This window comes from Podarcis cretensis (genome assembly GCF_951804945.1).
Source record: "Podarcis cretensis genome assembly, chromosome: 14".
Classification (NCBI taxonomy): Eukaryota; Metazoa; Chordata; class Lepidosauria; order Squamata; family Lacertidae; genus Podarcis; species Podarcis cretensis.
This window is the reverse complement of record NC_137183.1, coordinates 29,771,948-29,789,524: the sequence shown is the minus strand read 5'-3', so window position 1 is coordinate 29,789,524 and position 17,577 is coordinate 29,771,948. Positions and strand designations below refer to the sequence as shown.

The 17,577-nt window shown below is 54.0% G+C and overlaps 3 protein-coding genes across 6 annotated transcripts in view; 1 reads left to right on the top strand and 2 right to left on the bottom strand.

Moving 5' to 3' along the window:
* Positions 1-467: 467 nt before the first annotated feature.
* Positions 468-2,450, bottom strand: GDPGP1 (GDP-D-glucose phosphorylase 1; the record flags this gene model as incomplete). The annotated part of the gene is given in 4 exon segments (XM_079952686.1): positions 468-1,823; positions 2,191-2,256; positions 2,258-2,434; positions 2,436-2,450. Coding segments are annotated over 4 exon segments (1,470 nt in total). The 3' UTR covers positions 468-611.
* Positions 2,451-4,103: 1,653 nt separating this feature from the next.
* CIB1 (calcium and integrin binding 1) lies at positions 4,104-9,662 on the top strand. The gene is made up of 7 exons (XM_079952685.1): positions 4,104-4,259; positions 4,635-4,669; positions 5,287-5,389; positions 6,163-6,316; positions 8,247-8,365; positions 8,513-8,601; positions 8,799-9,662. The coding sequence occupies exons 1-7, from the start codon at positions 4,209-4,211 to the stop codon at positions 8,818-8,820; spliced, it is 573 nt and encodes a 190-aa protein (XP_079808811.1). The 5' UTR covers positions 4,104-4,208; the 3' UTR covers positions 8,821-9,662.
* A 527-nt stretch (positions 9,663-10,189) lies between these two features.
* SEMA4B (semaphorin 4B) overlaps positions 10,190-17,577 on the bottom strand; it is a 36,018-nt gene continuing 28,630 nt past the window's right edge. For all 4 annotated transcript variants that reach the window (XM_079952683.1, XM_079952682.1, XM_079952681.1 and 1 more), the window contains 7 exons: positions 16,519-16,697; positions 15,523-15,673; positions 15,068-15,281; positions 13,207-13,322; positions 12,539-12,705; positions 12,319-12,404; positions 10,190-11,904 (listed from right to left, as the gene is read on the bottom strand). In XM_079952683.1, coding sequence (XP_079808809.1) covers positions 11,117-11,904; positions 12,319-12,404; positions 12,539-12,705; positions 13,207-13,322; positions 15,068-15,281; positions 15,523-15,673; positions 16,519-16,697 — 1,701 coding nt within the window. In that variant the 3' untranslated portion in view covers positions 10,190-11,116. The remainder of the gene's footprint in view (positions 11,905-12,318; positions 12,405-12,538; positions 12,706-13,206; positions 13,323-15,067; positions 15,282-15,522; positions 15,674-16,518; positions 16,698-17,577) is intronic.

Below are 17,577 nucleotides of genomic sequence, written 5' to 3'. Positions count from 1 at the left end.
TGGCTTTCAGTAGCATGGCATTGTATACAACCCTACTTTTTTGCAACAGTTTGTTTATATATGAAGATGTCAAATTAAGGATGTGCTCAATTAGATCCTTGGCCCATCTGGCTCAGTATTGTCTACACTGACAGGGGCTCTAACTGGGAATGCTTAGGGATCACACATACTCAGTTTAGCACTCAAACAATGCAGAGCAGGATTCCTAGTCCAAGCCCAGGCAGCATCTCCCAGTGGGGCCGGCAAAGATTCCTACCTGATACCTTAGAGATCTCACACCTGACATTGTAGACCAGAGGTAACAAGCGTGGTGCTCACCTAGATGTGGACTTTGATTCCCTTAATTGGCTATGTTGGCAACTCCTGGGGTGCACAATACTGAGCTAAATGGTCTGATTCCATGTAAGCGCTTTAAGAAAAGCAAATATTGTGTTACAGCTTGTGAGTCAAAAGAACAAAGGCGGGAATTCAGTTGAATTTATGCTTTATTGACCAGCAATTTTGCATGTCCTCCTACCATGGCATTTGTGGGTAAACAAGGTCTCTCTCCCCTCCTTAATGAACAGGCACACATTAGCAGAATTTCCAGAAGCACAACCATCCCTGTGACATCACTCTTTGAGGAGGGCCACCAGCTCACACTGGAGCTGGGAAAACAGAGAGTCTGGGAGGAGACATTTCTGAAGGGTGTGAATGGCCAGTGCTTCTGTGAGACTCTCAAAATCTTGGGCAGTTTTGATGGGCAGGTGCCCTGCCAACTCGCAAAGAGCCACATTGAACGCAGACTCTTCTTTGGTACCAAAACAGGATTTCCTGGCCCAGACTATGATCCGGATTCCAGGTCGGGCTCCTGAGTGGACGGGCCCCTCTGGTTTAGCACCCCTGGTTATGAACAGGTTGTGAGCGATTTCCTTCTTTACCAGATAGTTGGTGACCTGGCAAACACGCTCTGCCAGCTCCTCTAACTGCTGGCCTTCACTATAGAAGACGAAGCAGGGAACTGGGACCTCCTGCAGCAGATAGAAGTTTGCTTCAGGCAGGAGAGGCTCACAGGGGGCTGATTCAACCAGCAGCTCCCAGTTCAAGTAAAAGCCATGCAGGTGCAAGTGGTTGACTGAGGCAAAGGCCCCAAGGCTGTTGAAACCCACACGGAAGCCAGGGTGGCCACTGAGGAGGACAGCATCCAGGCCAAAGCAGACGACCTGTGGGGTGAGGATCTGTGGCAATGAGAGTGTGGGATCAGGGATGAGAAGGATGTGCCCAAACTCCAAAGGGCTGACATTGATCACGACAAGGACAAAGGCAGAGCCAGGCAGAATCTGAGCACCCGCAAAGCAGGGCCTGGAGGAAGTCTGTCCCCTAGACATGCCAAAGAGAATCTCCTCAGGCCGGATCTTGCTGAAGTTGAACTGCTGGGGGTCAAATCTCTGCTGGATGCTTTGGATCTCCTGGGGTTTCCTCCTCTCTGACCCCCTTTGGATGTTCAGCTGGGCCACAAATCCTACCATCCCTGGCAGGATCCGAGTCTGCAGCTCCTCCAAGTAGTAGCGGAAGAGTCCCCGGTTCTGCCTGTCCTTCCAGCCTGACTGAAGAACTCTGTCAAAGCGGGACATGGTGTGGCCAGGGGGTCCACGATTCCCTCTGTTTTCCTGCCACTCTACTCCACTCAGCACAAAGTCCCTCTCGTCATAGGCAAAAACCTCTGCAGGGGAGAGATCGGAGCCCTTCTGAGATTGGGGTCTCGGAGGTTCATGGCTGCTGGGGCCAAGCTCCATGGTTAGGGTGGAGGCAACCAGAGGCTCCTCTGCTGCTCTGAAATAGAACTAAGAAAGACAGAAGAGCCGTCATTAGAGAGAGCCACAATGAAGCCCCAGAGAGCTGTTCTTGGTTGCTTTCAGTGCCTGCAGTTCAGCTGGGTAACTCAGCTCTGGACTGGGAGGCTAAACATATGTGGAGGAGTCGGAGTCTGAGGCTGGCACCACCAGCCCTTCCTTTTCAAACGCCAACCTGGTGCCCTCCAGATGTTTGGGGGCTGATGGGAGTTGTAGTCAAAAACAAATGGAGGCACCAGGATGGCAAAGGCAGACTTACTGGGCATAGCTGTCAACGTTTTCCTTTTCTTAAGGGAAATTCCCTTATTCCAAATAGGATTCCTCACAAGAAAAGGGAAAAGTTGACAGTTATGCTTACTGGGTCAGTGTGAAGGATGAAACTCCCCACCCCATTGCTGCTCTGTGGCCCTGCTGTGGCCCTACGTTTCCTGAAGGCACAAGAAATAGGGGGGAGTCCAGGCAGCGCCAGTGGGTGCCCTCCACTCCTCGACCATGGCGTCCCCCTCGGGCTTCTTAACGCACAGGGGGCTCGCCAGCCCCAGCCTCGGTTGGCGAAAAAGCCCGGCATGCTCCGGGTCGCGTCCAGAGGGTCGCCGCCTGGGAGATCCGCAGCAGCATCGCCAGGAGGGGAGGCCGCCCAGGGCTCAGACTGCAGCCTCCCCGCTGCCCCACAAGGAACACAGCCCGGCCCGCTCCTAGCCTCCTACTGTAGCACCCTGCTTGTGGTTAACGCTTAGCTGGAATGAAATATTCAACGCAGCAATAGAGAAATTAAAATAATAATTTATTTGTCAGACAAATAAATGAGAGGCACAGTGGTATATGGTTACCAAGCTCTGGCCTGCCCTCCTGCCATTCTGGCCAGCACTTATATTTCCTTAATCCAGCCCCCTTGCTCCTCCTGTGGCTGCCTCTGTCCAATCAGCCTGGTTGAAATTCCTATTGGCTGTTTGCTAGAACCAATCACAAAAGATACACCCATTTCCTTTTGCCCTTTTATGGGAAACAAAAAGCTATATATTCTTCTATCTATAAATGACAAATAAGTAGTAATATATCTTACATGTGTCTCAACAAGGAACCTTAATTACCAGCTCACCTCTTGCCCTCCTTGCCCTCCAAAACAAATGGTTAATCTTAAATTTTTATCTTAAACAGATGTCAAGGATCTTGAGTTCACATCATCATTGAAAGATCTCCTTCTCTTGGAGGTCTTTAAACAAAGGCCTGACAACCATATGTGTGCTCTAATGATGTTTCCTGCTTGGCAGGGGGGCTGGGCTGATGGCTGATGGCCCCTGTGATCTCTTCCAACTATATGAAATAAGAATCTAGCATAAGGATTTAACATTTCTTAGCTTCTAAATCCTTTGCATAATTACATTTAAGCCAATATATTTAATACATAACATAGATAGCTTTTTAGAAGAATAAACCTCAAAGTAAAAAAGGAAGGAACAGTTTCCAGCCTCAAAATAAGATAGGAAGAAACCTATCTTCTCCAGCCAAGCCAGTTGCCTTTTTCACTGCTCTTGACCTTTCAACCTTAGGAAAATATGGCTCAAGTTTAATGGGAGGCACATGGTTTTATTTTACTATTTACCCACTCTTAATTATGTTTATCTCTTTTTTTATCTTCTGTAATATGTAGGGTCAGTGTAACCTTGGCTCTCAGCCTGTAATTCCCTTTTTACGACTTTGAGAATTGTTTTCTGCTATAAATCAGGGGGGCCCCTTGTCCAGGAGAATAAACATTTTGCCAAGGTTCTTAGGCAGCTGGTCTTCTGCCTGGCATAAACATTTGAAAATCTTTAAGCTCTTTTTAAGATACAGGCCTTAATCAAAAATATAAGCTTTGATAAAAATGCAGGCTTATGATTAGATGCCTCACTACCTCTCCCGGGCGCCGCAGACGAAGTCCGGTCGTATTCCTCTCTCTTCTTCCTCACCTGCAGCCGCTGTGCTGCTCACGTCGGACTGCCGGTGGGCCACGTGGCCGCGTCCCGGGCGGCGCTTCCTTAGTCGCTGTCGTCGGGCGGGACTGGCAGCAGCGTCGACCGATCTGGGGAAGGAAGCCCATCACCGGCTTGGCCACAGCGCGGGATGCCATCGCTGCTGATTCCCCCTCGACGGCTCCGACCGCCGGAGCTTACCTGGTGCGGGGAACGGTGGGAGAGGGGGCCTCCATTCATCCGCATCCCGGGACACCCCACCCCCCGCAACGGGCTATGCCGGGCTCCGCCTGCCTCCTTTCGGAATGGGCGGGGCTACGGGGTGGTTGCCTGGCGACAGTGACGTCCCGTCGAGGGGAGTGGGGAGGAGGAGGAGGAGACAAGGAAGTTCCCGGAGTTTGCCTCAAGTTGTACCGTCGTCGCCATGGGGGCCTCCGGCAGCCGCCTACCCCGAGACCTCCTGGGGGAATACCAGGTACCCTCTCCCGCCTCGTCCCTTCGCTGTGCAGCTTGCTGGGCCGCCTTTGTCCGAGGACGGGGGGGGGGGGGGCCCGGACCTATGGACGCCTTCGCTGGGCTCTCGCTTGGCGGGGTGGGGGTGGAGCTGAGGGGCAGAAGTTGTGTGTGGGCATCAGCTCCCCCCCCCCCCCCCGAGGGCTTCCCTCCATATGTGGCGGGACTCCAGCTCATCCCTGTTGCCCATAGATGGTGCAGGCTTCTGGGAGGAGGAGTCCAGCCACGTCTGGAGGGCAGCCCCAGGGCGCGGCATGATGGGACCCCCTCCACCCCTCCCTCTTCTCCAGCAGACTAACCTTCTCTCCCTCCTTTCCGCCCCCTTCCGCTTTCCTAGGAGCTGACCTTCTTGACCAAGCAAGAGATCCTGCTGTGAGTATATATCCTACTCCTTCGTGAGGCTCTTTCTAGGGCGCCTGGGTGTGAACAGTGGGGAGACAGGCTTCCCAACGACCCTGCCATTGCTGAGCAAGCTTGCCTGACTCTCCAGAGCATTGCAGGGGGTTGGAGTAGATGCCCCTTGGTGTCCCTTCCCGCTCTGCAGTTCTATGATTTTAAGGTAGCCAAGCCATTTCTACTGGCACAGGGAGGGGCTGGAGGTACCAGCAGGGTTGAACTGGGTGTCCCATCACTAAGCTGCTGTGGCCCTCCCTCTCCCCTGGGAATGCCAAGGTCCAGTCCCCTCTCCCTGGCCTCAGCCCTGGGTTGACAGGCGGACTTTGCTCAAGGGTTCAGAGGCACCTGCAGCTTCACCTGGAGGGATGTGGTGACGACAGTGGGAATTCCCCAAGCTGAGTGTGGGTAGATAAGTGGGATAAGGAGGAGGGCACTGCCAGGCATAGGGCAGCACAGGAAAAAGACCCTCCCCCCCCCCACCAAAGAGAGGAGCTGGTGCTGCAGGGCTGATGGAAAGCTGGCGCCAGCTGGGCAGGGCATCCGTCCAGGGAGGAAGGAACTTGGCTGGCATTGCCCGCTATCTTCTCTTCCAGGGCCCACAAGCGATTCAGTGAACTGCTGCCCAAGGAGGACCGGGATCAGGCTTTCACCACAAGGATTCCCAAGAGCAAGATCTTGATGCTGCCTGAACTGCGGGTATGCTGGGAGGGGAGGGGAACACTGTTTGCCTCTCAGACAAGGTCTGTACAGGATAAATGTTTATTGCTCTGTGACCCATATAAAAGACTGCAGCTGGGTGCATCCAAGAGCTGTGGCTGGGCTGCACATCCCATCTATTTGCTAGTGAGCCCAACTCATTGTTTTGTTTTTGTTATGTAGAGCCCTAAAGGCAGTCTTCTCCCTCCTTGTATTGTCCAGCCTGTGATTTGAGATCTGCCAGGATGGCCATCTTGGGGGTACCATCACCAAACAAGGTCCTGGGTGCTGGGACTCAGGATAGGGCTTTCTCGGTGGTGACACCCTGGTTGTGGAACAATCACATCCTCCAGTAAGCTTGTGCCTTCCTCTAGGTCTTTTGAATTTAGGCCTGTATAGTGAAGAGGGAGCACGAGGGGAGTGATCTTTGTACTATACTGTAAGCTGCAGATTTTTGTCCGAATTTCTGACTGGATTTATGTAGTTTTTACTGTTGGGACCTGTCCTGAAATCATTTATAATGAAAGTGGGGATATAAGTATTGCAAATAAATCTAATCTCTGATAATTGGTTGTATAGGCTGGGGGCAGGGGGCATCCAGCATCACTTGGAGGGTCCAACACATTTCTCCATCCCTGCCACGGGTAGATCTGTAGGGCCAGTTTGCTGGTATGGGTTTAGCCTTCTGATCCCTCGTACCTGCACTGGCTTTGGATAACACACTGGAGGAAGCTCCTTACAGTCCCCCCCCCCATCCCTCTTTGTGCTTCCAGGCAAACCCCTTCCGGCACCGCATTTGCCACGTCTTCTCTACCACGGATGACAGGGAAGGCAGCCTGTCCTTTGAGGACTTTCTGGACATGCTGAGTGTCTTCAGTGACTCTGCAACGCCAGAGATCAAATCACATTACGCCTTCCGCATCTTTGGTGAGTTCCAGCCTTGTTGGGGCTTAGTCTGTGAGAGAGAAAGCGGAAGCACTTTGTTGGGAGACTTTCTGTGAGCTGAAAGTGTAGCTGTACTCTCTTTGAAAGAGCTGAAATGCAAGAGCCGCACGGGGATACGGATTGGCACACAGTGTGCAAAAGGAGCTTATGGGATTCAAAGCCTCAAGACAGGGTGGTGCTGGCTTCCCAGCAGCTTGGTCAAAGGATCAGAAAAATTCGAGGATTGATGGCTACCAAGGCATGGGTGAAGGACCCTCTCTACATCTGGAGGTGGCATATCTCCTTGCTTACCCCATGTTTGGAAGGGGTCAGTTAGAAGTGGCTTTTATCTCCCTTGCTTGGGCACTGCTGAACTTGATGAGCAATGGGAAACCCTTCTGACCAGTCTACTGCAATTATTAAGTTTGCAGATGACACCACCATAATGGGTTTAATAAGAGGTGGAGACGAATCAGTGTATAGAGGGGAGGTCCAAAAAAATATCTACATGGTGCCTAGAGAACAACTTGCACCTTAATATCAGCAAGACAAAGGAGATGGTGTTGGACTTTCGGAGGAAGAGAGGAGAACTAGCCCTGCTGTACTTCGGGGAGGGCTGTGTGGAGAGAGTCTCTTCCTTTAAATCCCTAGGAGTTTATCTCAGTGAAGACCTTACTTGGAAAATAAATACAACCCAGGTGGTTAAGAAAGCCCAACAGAGACTCCATCTCCTCAGAGTCTTGCGGAAAAACAATGTCAATCAACATCTGATGATCTCCTTCTACCGGTCAACAATAGAAAGTGTCCTTTTATACTGCATCATGGTGTGGTATGCTGGTTTGACATCATCTGATAGGAAGTGTCTACAGAGGGTGGTGAATACAGCACAAGATATTATGGGCTGTCCCGTGAATCCACTGGATGAAATAGCGGAATAAGGTTGCCTCAGGAGAGTGAGGAAAATTCTCAGGGATGATTCACACCCTGGCCAGCACTTTCTTGATCTCCTGCCCTCAGGCAGAAGATACAGAAGCATGATTAGTCGCACCAACAGAGTAAAGAACAGCTTCTATCCGTGGGCTCTTAGGCTGCTGAATGAAAAGATAACAACAGGGCAACTGACTTTTGGGTTAGGTGTGTGTGTGTCAGTAAACGAGGGGAATTAAGAATAAGAGAGCTGAGTGGGGAATGCTCGTGTAATCTCACAGTATACAAGTTGTACAAGTGACAATAAAGTATTTCAATTTCAATTCAATTTTCAAATTTGAAGTAGCCTGGGCTGGCCTTTGAGTCCCCAAGGAGCACTACTAAGGCTATTATGGTATGTTATGTCTCCATGGTCAGGCAGAGTAATGCTTCTGAATGCCAGTATCTGGAAGCCACAAGAGGGGAGAGGGCTCTTGTGCTTGGGTCCTGCTTGTGAGCTTCCATTTGGGGCACTGGGTTGGCCACTGTGAGAACAGGATGCTGCAGGATGCTGGCCTGATGCAGCAGGTTGTTCTTAGGCTCCTGCCTGGGGATGCCTAGGTGGTCGTTTCCATGGAGGCAGGAAGGTGGTCTCTGCCTCTTTGACCCCCACACCAGGGATTTATGAGAATCCATGTTCCTTCAGACTTGGTTGGAATCCCAGCACAGCCAGTGGGTGAGGGATTACCCAGAAACATATTGAGGGCCATAGGTTCTCCAGGACTGCCCTACACGGCAGGGCTTCTTCTTCCCCTCCTCGCAGTCCCAGTTTCCATTTGTCCCTTCTCAAAAGCAGAGCAGTGGAGAAATCTAGAATACCCCTCAGAGCTTTGCTGAACGTGGCCTGCTTCTTTCTCAGAAGCAAAGCAGGCCTCGCCACTCCAAATAAAAGGACCCCCGGGAGCAGGCAAGCTTGGTAAGCTCAGCAAGCGCCAACTAATGGTCCGTTCTCCTCCCGCACCCCCAGATTTTGATGATGATGGAACTCTTGACAAGAAGGATTTGGAGAACCTGGTGAATTGCCTGACGGGGGAAGGTGAGGACAGCAGACTGAGTGCCATGGAGATGGACCAGCTCATCCAGAACGTGAGTACCAGCCAAGGTGGGGCTACTGCTGCTGGGGAGCTGGGTTCGAGTTCTCACCTCTCTCCCTGGGTGGGGTGAAGAGGAAGGTCGGCCCAATCTGGGAACTGCTGCTGCTCTTGCCCCACGAGGCTCCTTTGTTTCCATCAGATCTTGGAGGAGTCCGATATCGACAAAGACGGGACCATCAATCTTTCCGAGTTCCAGCACATAATTTCCCGCTCCCCAGACTTCACCAGGTACCTCCTGCCCTTCCCTTGCTTCACTTGGGGTTGGGCTTGCTCCCTGGTTGATCAGCTAGCTCACAGCCAGGGGTGTGTGTGCATGTGTGAATGCTTCAGGAGCCTGCTCTGGGAGTATTCTGCCTACGAGCTCCTGCAGTCCCAAGTTTGCAAAATCAAACTCATTATTCCTCCTCTTCCCTTTTCTCTCCCAGTTCCTTCAAAATTGTGCTCTGATTCCTCCCTCCTTCTCCCTCCTGCTGGAAGATGCCTCCATCTCTCTACAGAGGGAACAAACCACTTCTTTCTAGCCACCCGAGGACAGCTGTGCCAAGGGGAAGATCCTGCCTTGCAACCCCACCCAAGCTCTAGGTCCGGACAGCAACCAGGCTCTTGACAGGGTGGGGTGTCTTTGAGACTCACCCCCCACACTACTGTTCTTGAGGAGATGGGTGTGGAGCAAGGCATGCTGGGAGCCATGGTCTGTACTCTTGACTTCTTGCTTCACTGCAGCCTGGGACAGGGAAGATCCCGGCTGAGTGCTGAGCACTGGACTCTTCTCGGCTGCATCAGAGAAGTCACACTCCAAGGAGGTTTCTATCCTGGGCGACGACGATCATTATTCCCTGGCGCTGCTGTACCTACACTGACATTCCCACCGACTCCGTGCCTTTGCTGCAGCAGGGACTGCCTCCAACTCTGCCTGTCTCTTTGTGAGCCCTGGACTGGCTTTCACACCCTGGGAAACGGACAGCAGCTCCTAACGATTGCCCACGCCTTTGCAAATTCTTTCCAGCTTCTCACCTTCCCCACTTGGAGATCAGCTGTTGGGAGAGCCGTTGGCGCAAAGACAAGTACAGTCAACACTGCTGGCCCACTTGTGATATTGGCAGGTTGGGGTGTTGGATCTGAATTTTCTGGCCAGTTATTTGAGCTGGCGGGGGGTTGGGGGGGCGCACTTGCAATCCCGAGGCTGGTGGCTGTTTCCAAAAGCCTTAAATATCCACCCTCTTTTTACAAAACCTGTTGTGATCTTATCTGGTTTCTACACTGCTACTAATAAAACTCAGGACCTGGCACCTGTAAGTCCCCTGGCCTGCTTCTGTTTACCCCCTCAGTGGAGAGAGGACTAAGCCCAGGTTGGCAGAGTGCAAGGAGAAATGACTGCATCTGCCCCTCGTGACAAAAGTGGAAAAGGCTGCTGGAGCAAGCTCCTCTACTGCCTCCTCCAACAGGGCCCCTGCTCCTTCCGCCTCTTGTTTCCTTCTACCCTTCGATATTTGCCCCATTCAGAACCACTTCTTGTCATGCAGCCAGAAAGAGACAGGGGGTGGGGGTGGGGAGGATTGCTGCGTGGCTCACAGGGGCAGCAGCAGCCGCCATTCTGCCCAGATTCCCCTGGTGGTAGAGGCTGAGGCTTTGCCCATAGGTATATGCCACAGCTCCCAGCGCTCAAGGGGCACACAGGGATGCTGGTGGGACCTGGAGGCTCCAAAGCACACACCCTGCCCCCAGGGCTGCCAGGGAGGGTCGAGAGGCAGGGATCAGGGAGCACTGGCTGCTGTGAGAAGAGTGGGCAGCGTCGAGAGAGGTCAGGCCCAAGCCGTTGTCAAAGGAGACGTCAACTTTTATGTAAAAATAAACACAACCAACACACAAGGCTTGTGCAAGTGCACTTGTGGGAAGCGTGGGGGTGCGCTGGGGCTGCTGTTGTGAGTGGCCAAGCCAGGGCCTGCCCTTCCACATACCTGGCCCGGGCAGGAGGCAGCTCTGTGCTGGAGCCCAGGCAGAATTCACAGTGGCAGACAGCCAAACCTAGAGTGCACAGGAGTCAGAAGGGCAGGCCTGGTATCTGTGTTCGGTGGGCGTTGTGTCCCTGTCCCCTCGCAACATGGCACCTGAGCCCCACTCTCACACTTCCACACACCAAGCAAACACCCTAAACATTCAACAGGTTCTCCCCCTAACCCCACAGAGTTCACGAGAAGCCAGACTCCACCCCATGCACACGACACAACACAACACACCCACCCATTGAGAGAGCTCGCAGGTGCCACTCCTTGGGCCCAGAGGGTGCTCTCTTGGGAAGGAAGTGCAGGAACTGGGCAGGCCAAGGGCAGGGCCTCCTTCTGCAGCCTCCTTGCAGTCTCTCGTCCTGCCCCAGCCCAGTGGGGCTTGGGTCTGGCTCCTCTGACCTACGACGACAGCCCGGGCCAAAGTGTCTTCCCTTCTGCCCAGCTGAGCATCCTTGCAGCAGCCGGGGAGCAGGCCACCGCTGCTCCTCAAGGCTTAGGAGTGCCCGCTCTGCTCTCTGCAGGTTCCAGCCACTGTTTGCAAGAAGTCCAGAGCAGCGCAGAGACACACAGGTGCCCCAGCGCAGGGCGAGAGGACGCGGCCCAAGTGCCCAACACTGCAGGGCCTCTTCTGTCCGTTCACAGTCCGTAGGGCAGTTCTGGTTTGGGTGGGGGCACCAGGAGCTCCTGGTTCCTCGGAAGGCTCAGCACAGCAGGGTCTGTGGATGCAACAATGCGGCTCATACGACCGAGTCCCGGATCTCGGAGCCGAGGCGCACACGCGGCCGCTGGGTGGGAGTCAACACCTCCACGACGCTTTCGTGGATGCTGAGCGGGCGTCGGTCGGACTCCGAGAAGGCCACGCTGGGCTGCGCTGCCGGAGCGGCATGCAGAGGCGTGTTGACCGCGTGGCTGTCATGGAGGGCCTGGTAGCCCTTGTGGTCTAGGATGGCACTGGGCGTATGGGCCCCGTTGAGGGGCAAGTTCTCTGCGGGAAGCCCCATCTTGCAGGGTTTCTTGGGATGGGCGCTGGTGCACTTGCCCTGCTTGAGGAAGGTCTTCACGGCGTTGCGGTGCCGGTGCAGCACAAAGAGGGTCAGGAGCGTCACGGTGACGGCAAAGGCCACACACATCACCAGGAACTCCATCCAGTAGGTCTTGCCCTCCAGCAGAGCTGACATGCTGCTCCCCGCGGCCGCTGCCGAGACGCTCCTGGAGGTGCTGATGGTCTCCAGGGGGTTCTGGAGGGGCACGATCCGGGCTCCAAGCGTGGTCTCGACCCGCACGCAGTAACTGGCCATCAGCTGTCGGAAGCCGCCCTCCTGCGACCAGCAGTCATAGCGTCCTGCCTGGGCTGGGCTGCCCATCAGCACCAGCTCCCCTTCAGGAAGCACCAGGACAGCTGAGGTGTTGATGGCAACCCCATTGTGCAGCCAGTGCCGAGAAGCCAGGTTGGAGAGCTGCGGGCAAGGGAGCGTCTGCACAGCGCTGGAGCCCAATATCACCACTGCCTGGCACGGGGGCTCTTCTGCAGAGGGGAGAGAAGGGACACCCACCAGTCAGGCCCTGGGTGCCACAGGGAGGCTGCCAGGCAGCCGAGCCCAGGAGACCCAGTGCGGTGTCGGACTGGGGCCTGGGAGACCAGCGTTCAAATCCCCTCACCCCCATCAAATTCACTGGCCAGTCACTGTATCTCAGCCTAGTCTACCTCACAGGGTTGTTGTCCTGAGGATAAAATTGCGGGGAACAGAAGAATGTATGCCACCTTGAGCTGCTTGAGGGAAAGGTGGAATATAAATGTGATAAATAAATAAGTTGCCCGAGAGACTCTAGGTCAGCAGGCAGGACAGAGCCAGAAACAGAGTGCCTGTAACCCCTCATCTCATTTTCCCTCTTTTGTTCCCAGAGTTCTCAAAGCCCCCACCCCAGCTTTGGTCTTTACCTGTGGCTGAGCGGCTGGGCTGCCCATTGCCCGTCTGGCAAAGCTGGGTGGCATCAGCCCCTTCAATGTCCTGAAGCCAGCTGGGCCTGGTGAGAGATGGAGGCAGCAACGGTGAAGGGAGAGGCAAGGAGGGAGGGGGCAGAGGCCACCCATGGGTTGAGGGGGAGGGGGAGGAAGGAAGTGGGCATCCCCACTTAGGCCTGGTGGAAGAAGCACTCACCCTGCATGGGGCCATGAGCGGTCTGGGAGAAGCGGAATGCAGGCCCCTCCGCTCCAGATGCAGAAGGGGTCCCGAGACAGGATGCATTCGGCACAGGTCCGGTACATACTGCAGTTGGAGAGCGGCACTTGGACGAGCGCAGTGTAGGAGGCAGCATAAAGGAGGCCCTGCGGGGAGGAGCTAAATCAGGCTCGTTCCACAGAGCAGACCCACCGTGCCCCCTGCAGGTCACCTGTCAGAGGGTCTCCAGCGGCCACAAGCCAGTCATGCAGCACCTGACCCCTGTGGGCAGAGCAGCTGGCCACCAGGCAACAGAAGCTCTCCAAACCAGCCCTTGTCCTGCCCACTGTGCCTAGCTAAGGGGGTCCCTGCTGGTTCAGAAGTATCTGCCTGAGTCCAGGCTAGCACAGAGCAATGTTTCTGGGAAGGAGTGGAGGAAAGATATGACACACCTTTCCCTCCAGAGACCCCAGGTGCCCACGCAGATCAAGGCAAGGGTGGATCTACAGCAGCCACTGAGGAGGGAACCCTCGCTTTGAAGCTCAGGGCTGAGTCCTCTTGGAAGGCACACAATCCCCAAACTGGCCACTTCTCTCTCTCATGTAGATGACTTCCCTCTTCTGATGAGGATGCTGGCGGGAGTTTCCCAGGATGCCCCTCTGTCTTACCTGGGCAGGGTCCAGAAGCAGCTTGAGGACAGGCTGCCCAGCAGGGAAGAGCTGGATTTCTTCAATGATCTGGACCTGCTGCTCCATCACCACGGCCTTGTGCAGCCAGCCGTCATCTGCAAGCAGAAAGGGGAGCCCAGCGATGAGGGCCAGGGCAAACAGCTGTCTCCCACCTGCCAGCCAGTCCCCCACAGAAGAGCTCCATCCCTTCCCTCCTCACCTGTCCAGGGCCAGCCACAGAGAACCAAAACCTGCATGTTTGAAGTCTGGAGGTTCCCAGCCACCCGACGGCCTGGTCTCTCTCTCTCCTGTTGTTGGGCATGTTTCCTGCCTGCTATTCTGAGTAAGTGGAAACGGAACAGACTCCCCTTTGTGGCCAGGATGACCTTAGGTTGGGCTAGACCAAGGTTTCCCAAACTTGGGTCTCCAGCTGCTTTTGGACTACAATTCCCATCACCCCTGACCGCTGGTCCTGTTAGCTAGGGATGATGGGAGTTGTAGTCCAAAAAACAGCTGGAGACCAAAGTTTGGGAAACCCTGGGCTATCCTGTCAACAGCCTTTAAGATAAGATGTGCCTCACTCTGCAACACTCTCCCACTGACCTCTCCCACTTTTAAATTCAGCATAGTCTCTAATTCCTCCCCCACCTTTTTGGGCCTGATCCAGACCCCTCACTAGGTGTCTTAAAGAATCGCAACACACAGGACAAATTGAAACAGGGAAAATTCTGAAGGCAGCAGCAAGAACAAAGAAGCCAGCTATAGAATGAGAGACTTGGAGTGTAATAATAATAATAATAATAATAATAATGATGATGATGTATACCCCGCCCATCTGGCTGGGTTTCCCCAGCCACTCTGGGCAGCTTCCAACAAAATATTAAAAATACAATAAAACATCAAACATTAAAAACTTCCCTAAGCAGGTCTCTCCCACCCACCACAGGGCAGCCACAGCAGCGCAGGCAATGGAGAAGGTGAAGCAGGCTGAAGATAAGCAGGCCCAAGCCTGGTCAGGTCAGGTGGGGGACCTCCTGAAAGCCAGGTGCCTGTTCCCTTGGGTTCCATGATAGCCAAGATAGAACTGAATGTCAAGAAAGAGGGCAGCCTGGGGCGCCTCCAAAGAGTACTCAGGATGCAGCCATGCTCTCTGCAGGATGCCTCCTCTCTAAGGACGCTTGGAGCAAGTTTCCAAGAGAAGATCTAAGCCAGTTGAGAGGAGGAACATAAGGAGAGACCTGCAGAATCAAGCCAATGGCCCATCCAGTCCAGTCTGCTGTGTTCACAGCAGCCAACCAGATGCCCATTGTGGGAATCCCACAAGCAGGACCTGAGCACAAGAGCCCTCTCCCCTCCTACAGTTTCCAGCCACTGGCGTGCAGAAGCATTGCTGCCTCTGACCGTGGAAGCAGCACATACCCATTGTGGCTGGTAGCCATGGAAGGCAGAGGACTTTCTCGGTAGTGGCACCCGCCCTGCGGAACACCCTCCCATCAGATGCCAAGGAAATAAACAACTATCTGACTTCTAGAAGACATCTGAAGGCAGCCTTGTATCGGGAAATGTTAATGTCTGGTGTTTTACAATTTTTATGTGCTGCAAGCCACCCAGAGTGGCTGGGGAAACCCAGCCAGATGGGCAGGGTGTGTGTGTGTGTGTGTGTGTGTGTGTGTGTGTGTAAAATAAGGATATATTATATCCAAGAAGTGCAGGTAAGAGGCAGCCAGCACCTTGGGGGGTCCATCCATCCCCTTGCCCAGCTATGAACCATCTCTTCCTCCTCCTGACATTCCAGCCATTGCCAAAGGGCCTCCCCCTGCCTCCCTCCTCCCAGCCGCCTGCTGCCGCTGCCGCCACCCACCTGTGCCCAAGAACAAGACATCATAGGCCCGGTGCAGGCCTTGGACACGCTGGACGCTGATCTGCTGGTAGCGGGCATGACCCTGCAGGAGGAAGAGTGGCTGGCTCCGAATGGGGCTGCTCATCAGGAAGTGGTCCTTGAGGTAGTTGAGCACCCGGTCAGGCATCTGGAGTGAGGAGGTGATCTTCATCCGCCGGGCCTGGCTGTTAATGCACTGTGGGCAGGGGGATTAAAAGGAAAGAGCCATCTTGAAGGGAAGGGGTGTATGGCAGCAGCAGCAGCTTAAGTTGTCCAGCACTGGACTGTGGCAGCCCCTACCCTCTGCAGGATCTCAGGCAAAAGCCAAAGGCAGCCTGGTAGCCTTCAAGGTGGAGGGCAGGCAGACCCACCAGCATCAGTCCCAAGGCCTTCCCGCCCCCAAGCCCATGGAGCTGGCTGCTGGGTGATGGACATACCGCTCCAGGCCGGGGCTCCGGCACAGGGTGGGTGTCCGTGTACCACTGTTGGGTCTCCCGGTTGACTTCCTTGTACAGCCCACTGAAGGCTTCCTCCACATCCGCCATGGAGAAGGCACAGACTGCAGCACTCCCAGAGCCCTTCCTGTCCCTGGGAGAGAGGAGGAAGGAGAAGGAGGGTCAAGGATGGGACAGTCGAGAAAGAAGAATGACAGATTTAAACGACTATGACCTCACTTGTCATTTGATATAATTTTGTTTGATCTATATCCAGGAGCTGGTAAATGCACAGCTGAGGGATGAGGAATTTGCTAAAGAAAAATAGGTGTTAATTAGAGATAAATCTGTAAAATAAGCAGCATGTAAAAGGGTAAGAAGTGGAAATATCTGAGAGAGTGCAAAGCCAGTTTTTTTGGGGGGGAAATGTATTAGTTTTAGTTTGGCATTGATGTGTTACACATTTGAAAAATGAATAAAAATTAATTGACAATAAATATATAAATGGGGCGGGACGCAGGTGGCACTGTGGGTTAAAGCCTCAGCGCCTAGGGCTTGCCGATCAAAAGGTCGGCGGTTCGAATCCCTGCGGCGGGGTGCGCTCCCGCTGCTCGGTCCCAGCGCCTGCCAACCTAGCAGTTCGAAAGCACCTCCGGGTGCAAGTAGATAAATAGGGACCGCTTACCAGCGGGAAGGTAAACGGCGTTTCAGTGTGCGGCTCTGGCTCTGGCTCTGGCCAGAGCAGCGATGTCACGCTGGCCACGTGACCCGGAAGTGTCTCCGGACAGCGCTGGCCCCTGGCCTCTTAAGTGAGATGGGCGCACAACCCCAGAGTCTGTCAAGACTGGCCCTTACGGGCAGGGGTACCTTTACCTTTACCTTTATATAAATGGGGCAGTCAAACACCCACAGGCATGCAGAAGTAATGGGGCATGCACCAAGCGCTCTCTACCAAGGGAACCTGGCAGCCCAGAGAGGCAGCCTCCTCTCACTGCTCACCACTGAGAGGTGAAGACCCCGTAGAAGACAGTCTCTGCCAAGCTTTCGCCTGGAGTGAGCACAAACATGTCCTGTAGCACGTTGAAGGGGAAGCCGTCCTCGGGATGTGAGCACAGCAGCTGGGCCTTCAGGAAGGTTGTCCACCGCCTCTGGAGAACCCGCTCACCCCCAACGTCGCCCTGGCAAGGAGAGAAAGGAAGGGAGGGAACGGTGAGGGGTGGTGCTGTCATGCCAAGTTGCAAGAGCTGGGCCTAGAAAAGCCACAGTGTGGCAGGAAGGACATCTAATGGGCTTTTAATTTTGGGCTTGAGACAGGCTTGGTGGAAGACGGTTAGACTTGGGGCCAAAGGAGATGTAGCTAGATGCAAATTGTACTTTCCTCCCCTCCCCACCCACCCACCCACCCAATGGGAGGAGGCAAGATCCTGCATCCCAGATGCTCACATCCACTTTGGTCCCAAGTTGTATCACGTTACAGAGCAGGGGCCCAGAAGAATTTCCCCTGGCAGCCTATTTGGAAACACCTGCCTTGTTTTGAGTCCTTTGAGGGTGTAACTGGATTCACGTTTAGTTGCAAGACAGTCTGGGATTACACTTGCAGTAAAGGATGGTGTAGTGGTTAGAACATGGGTAGGCAAACTAAGGCCCAGGGGCCGGATTCGGCCCAATCGTCTTCTAAATCCGGCCTGCAGACACTCTGGGAATCAGCGTGGTTTTACATGAGTAGAATGTGTGCTTTTATTTAAAATGCATCTCTGGGTTATTTGTGGGGCACAGGAATTCGTTAATTTTTTTAAAAAATATATAGTCCGGCCCTCCCACATGGTCTGAGGGACAGTGGACTGGCCCCCTGCTGAAAAAGTTTGTTGACTCCTGGGTTAGAGTGTCAGGAGACCAGGGTTCAAACTCCACACTTGGCCACAAAGCTTACTGGGTAACCTTGGGCCCATCACCATCTCTCAGCCTAGCCTACCTTACAGGGTGGTTGTGGGGATTAAATGAAGAGGAGATGAAGCATGTAAGCCACCTTGAGCTCCAGGGAGAAAGAGGTGGGATTTA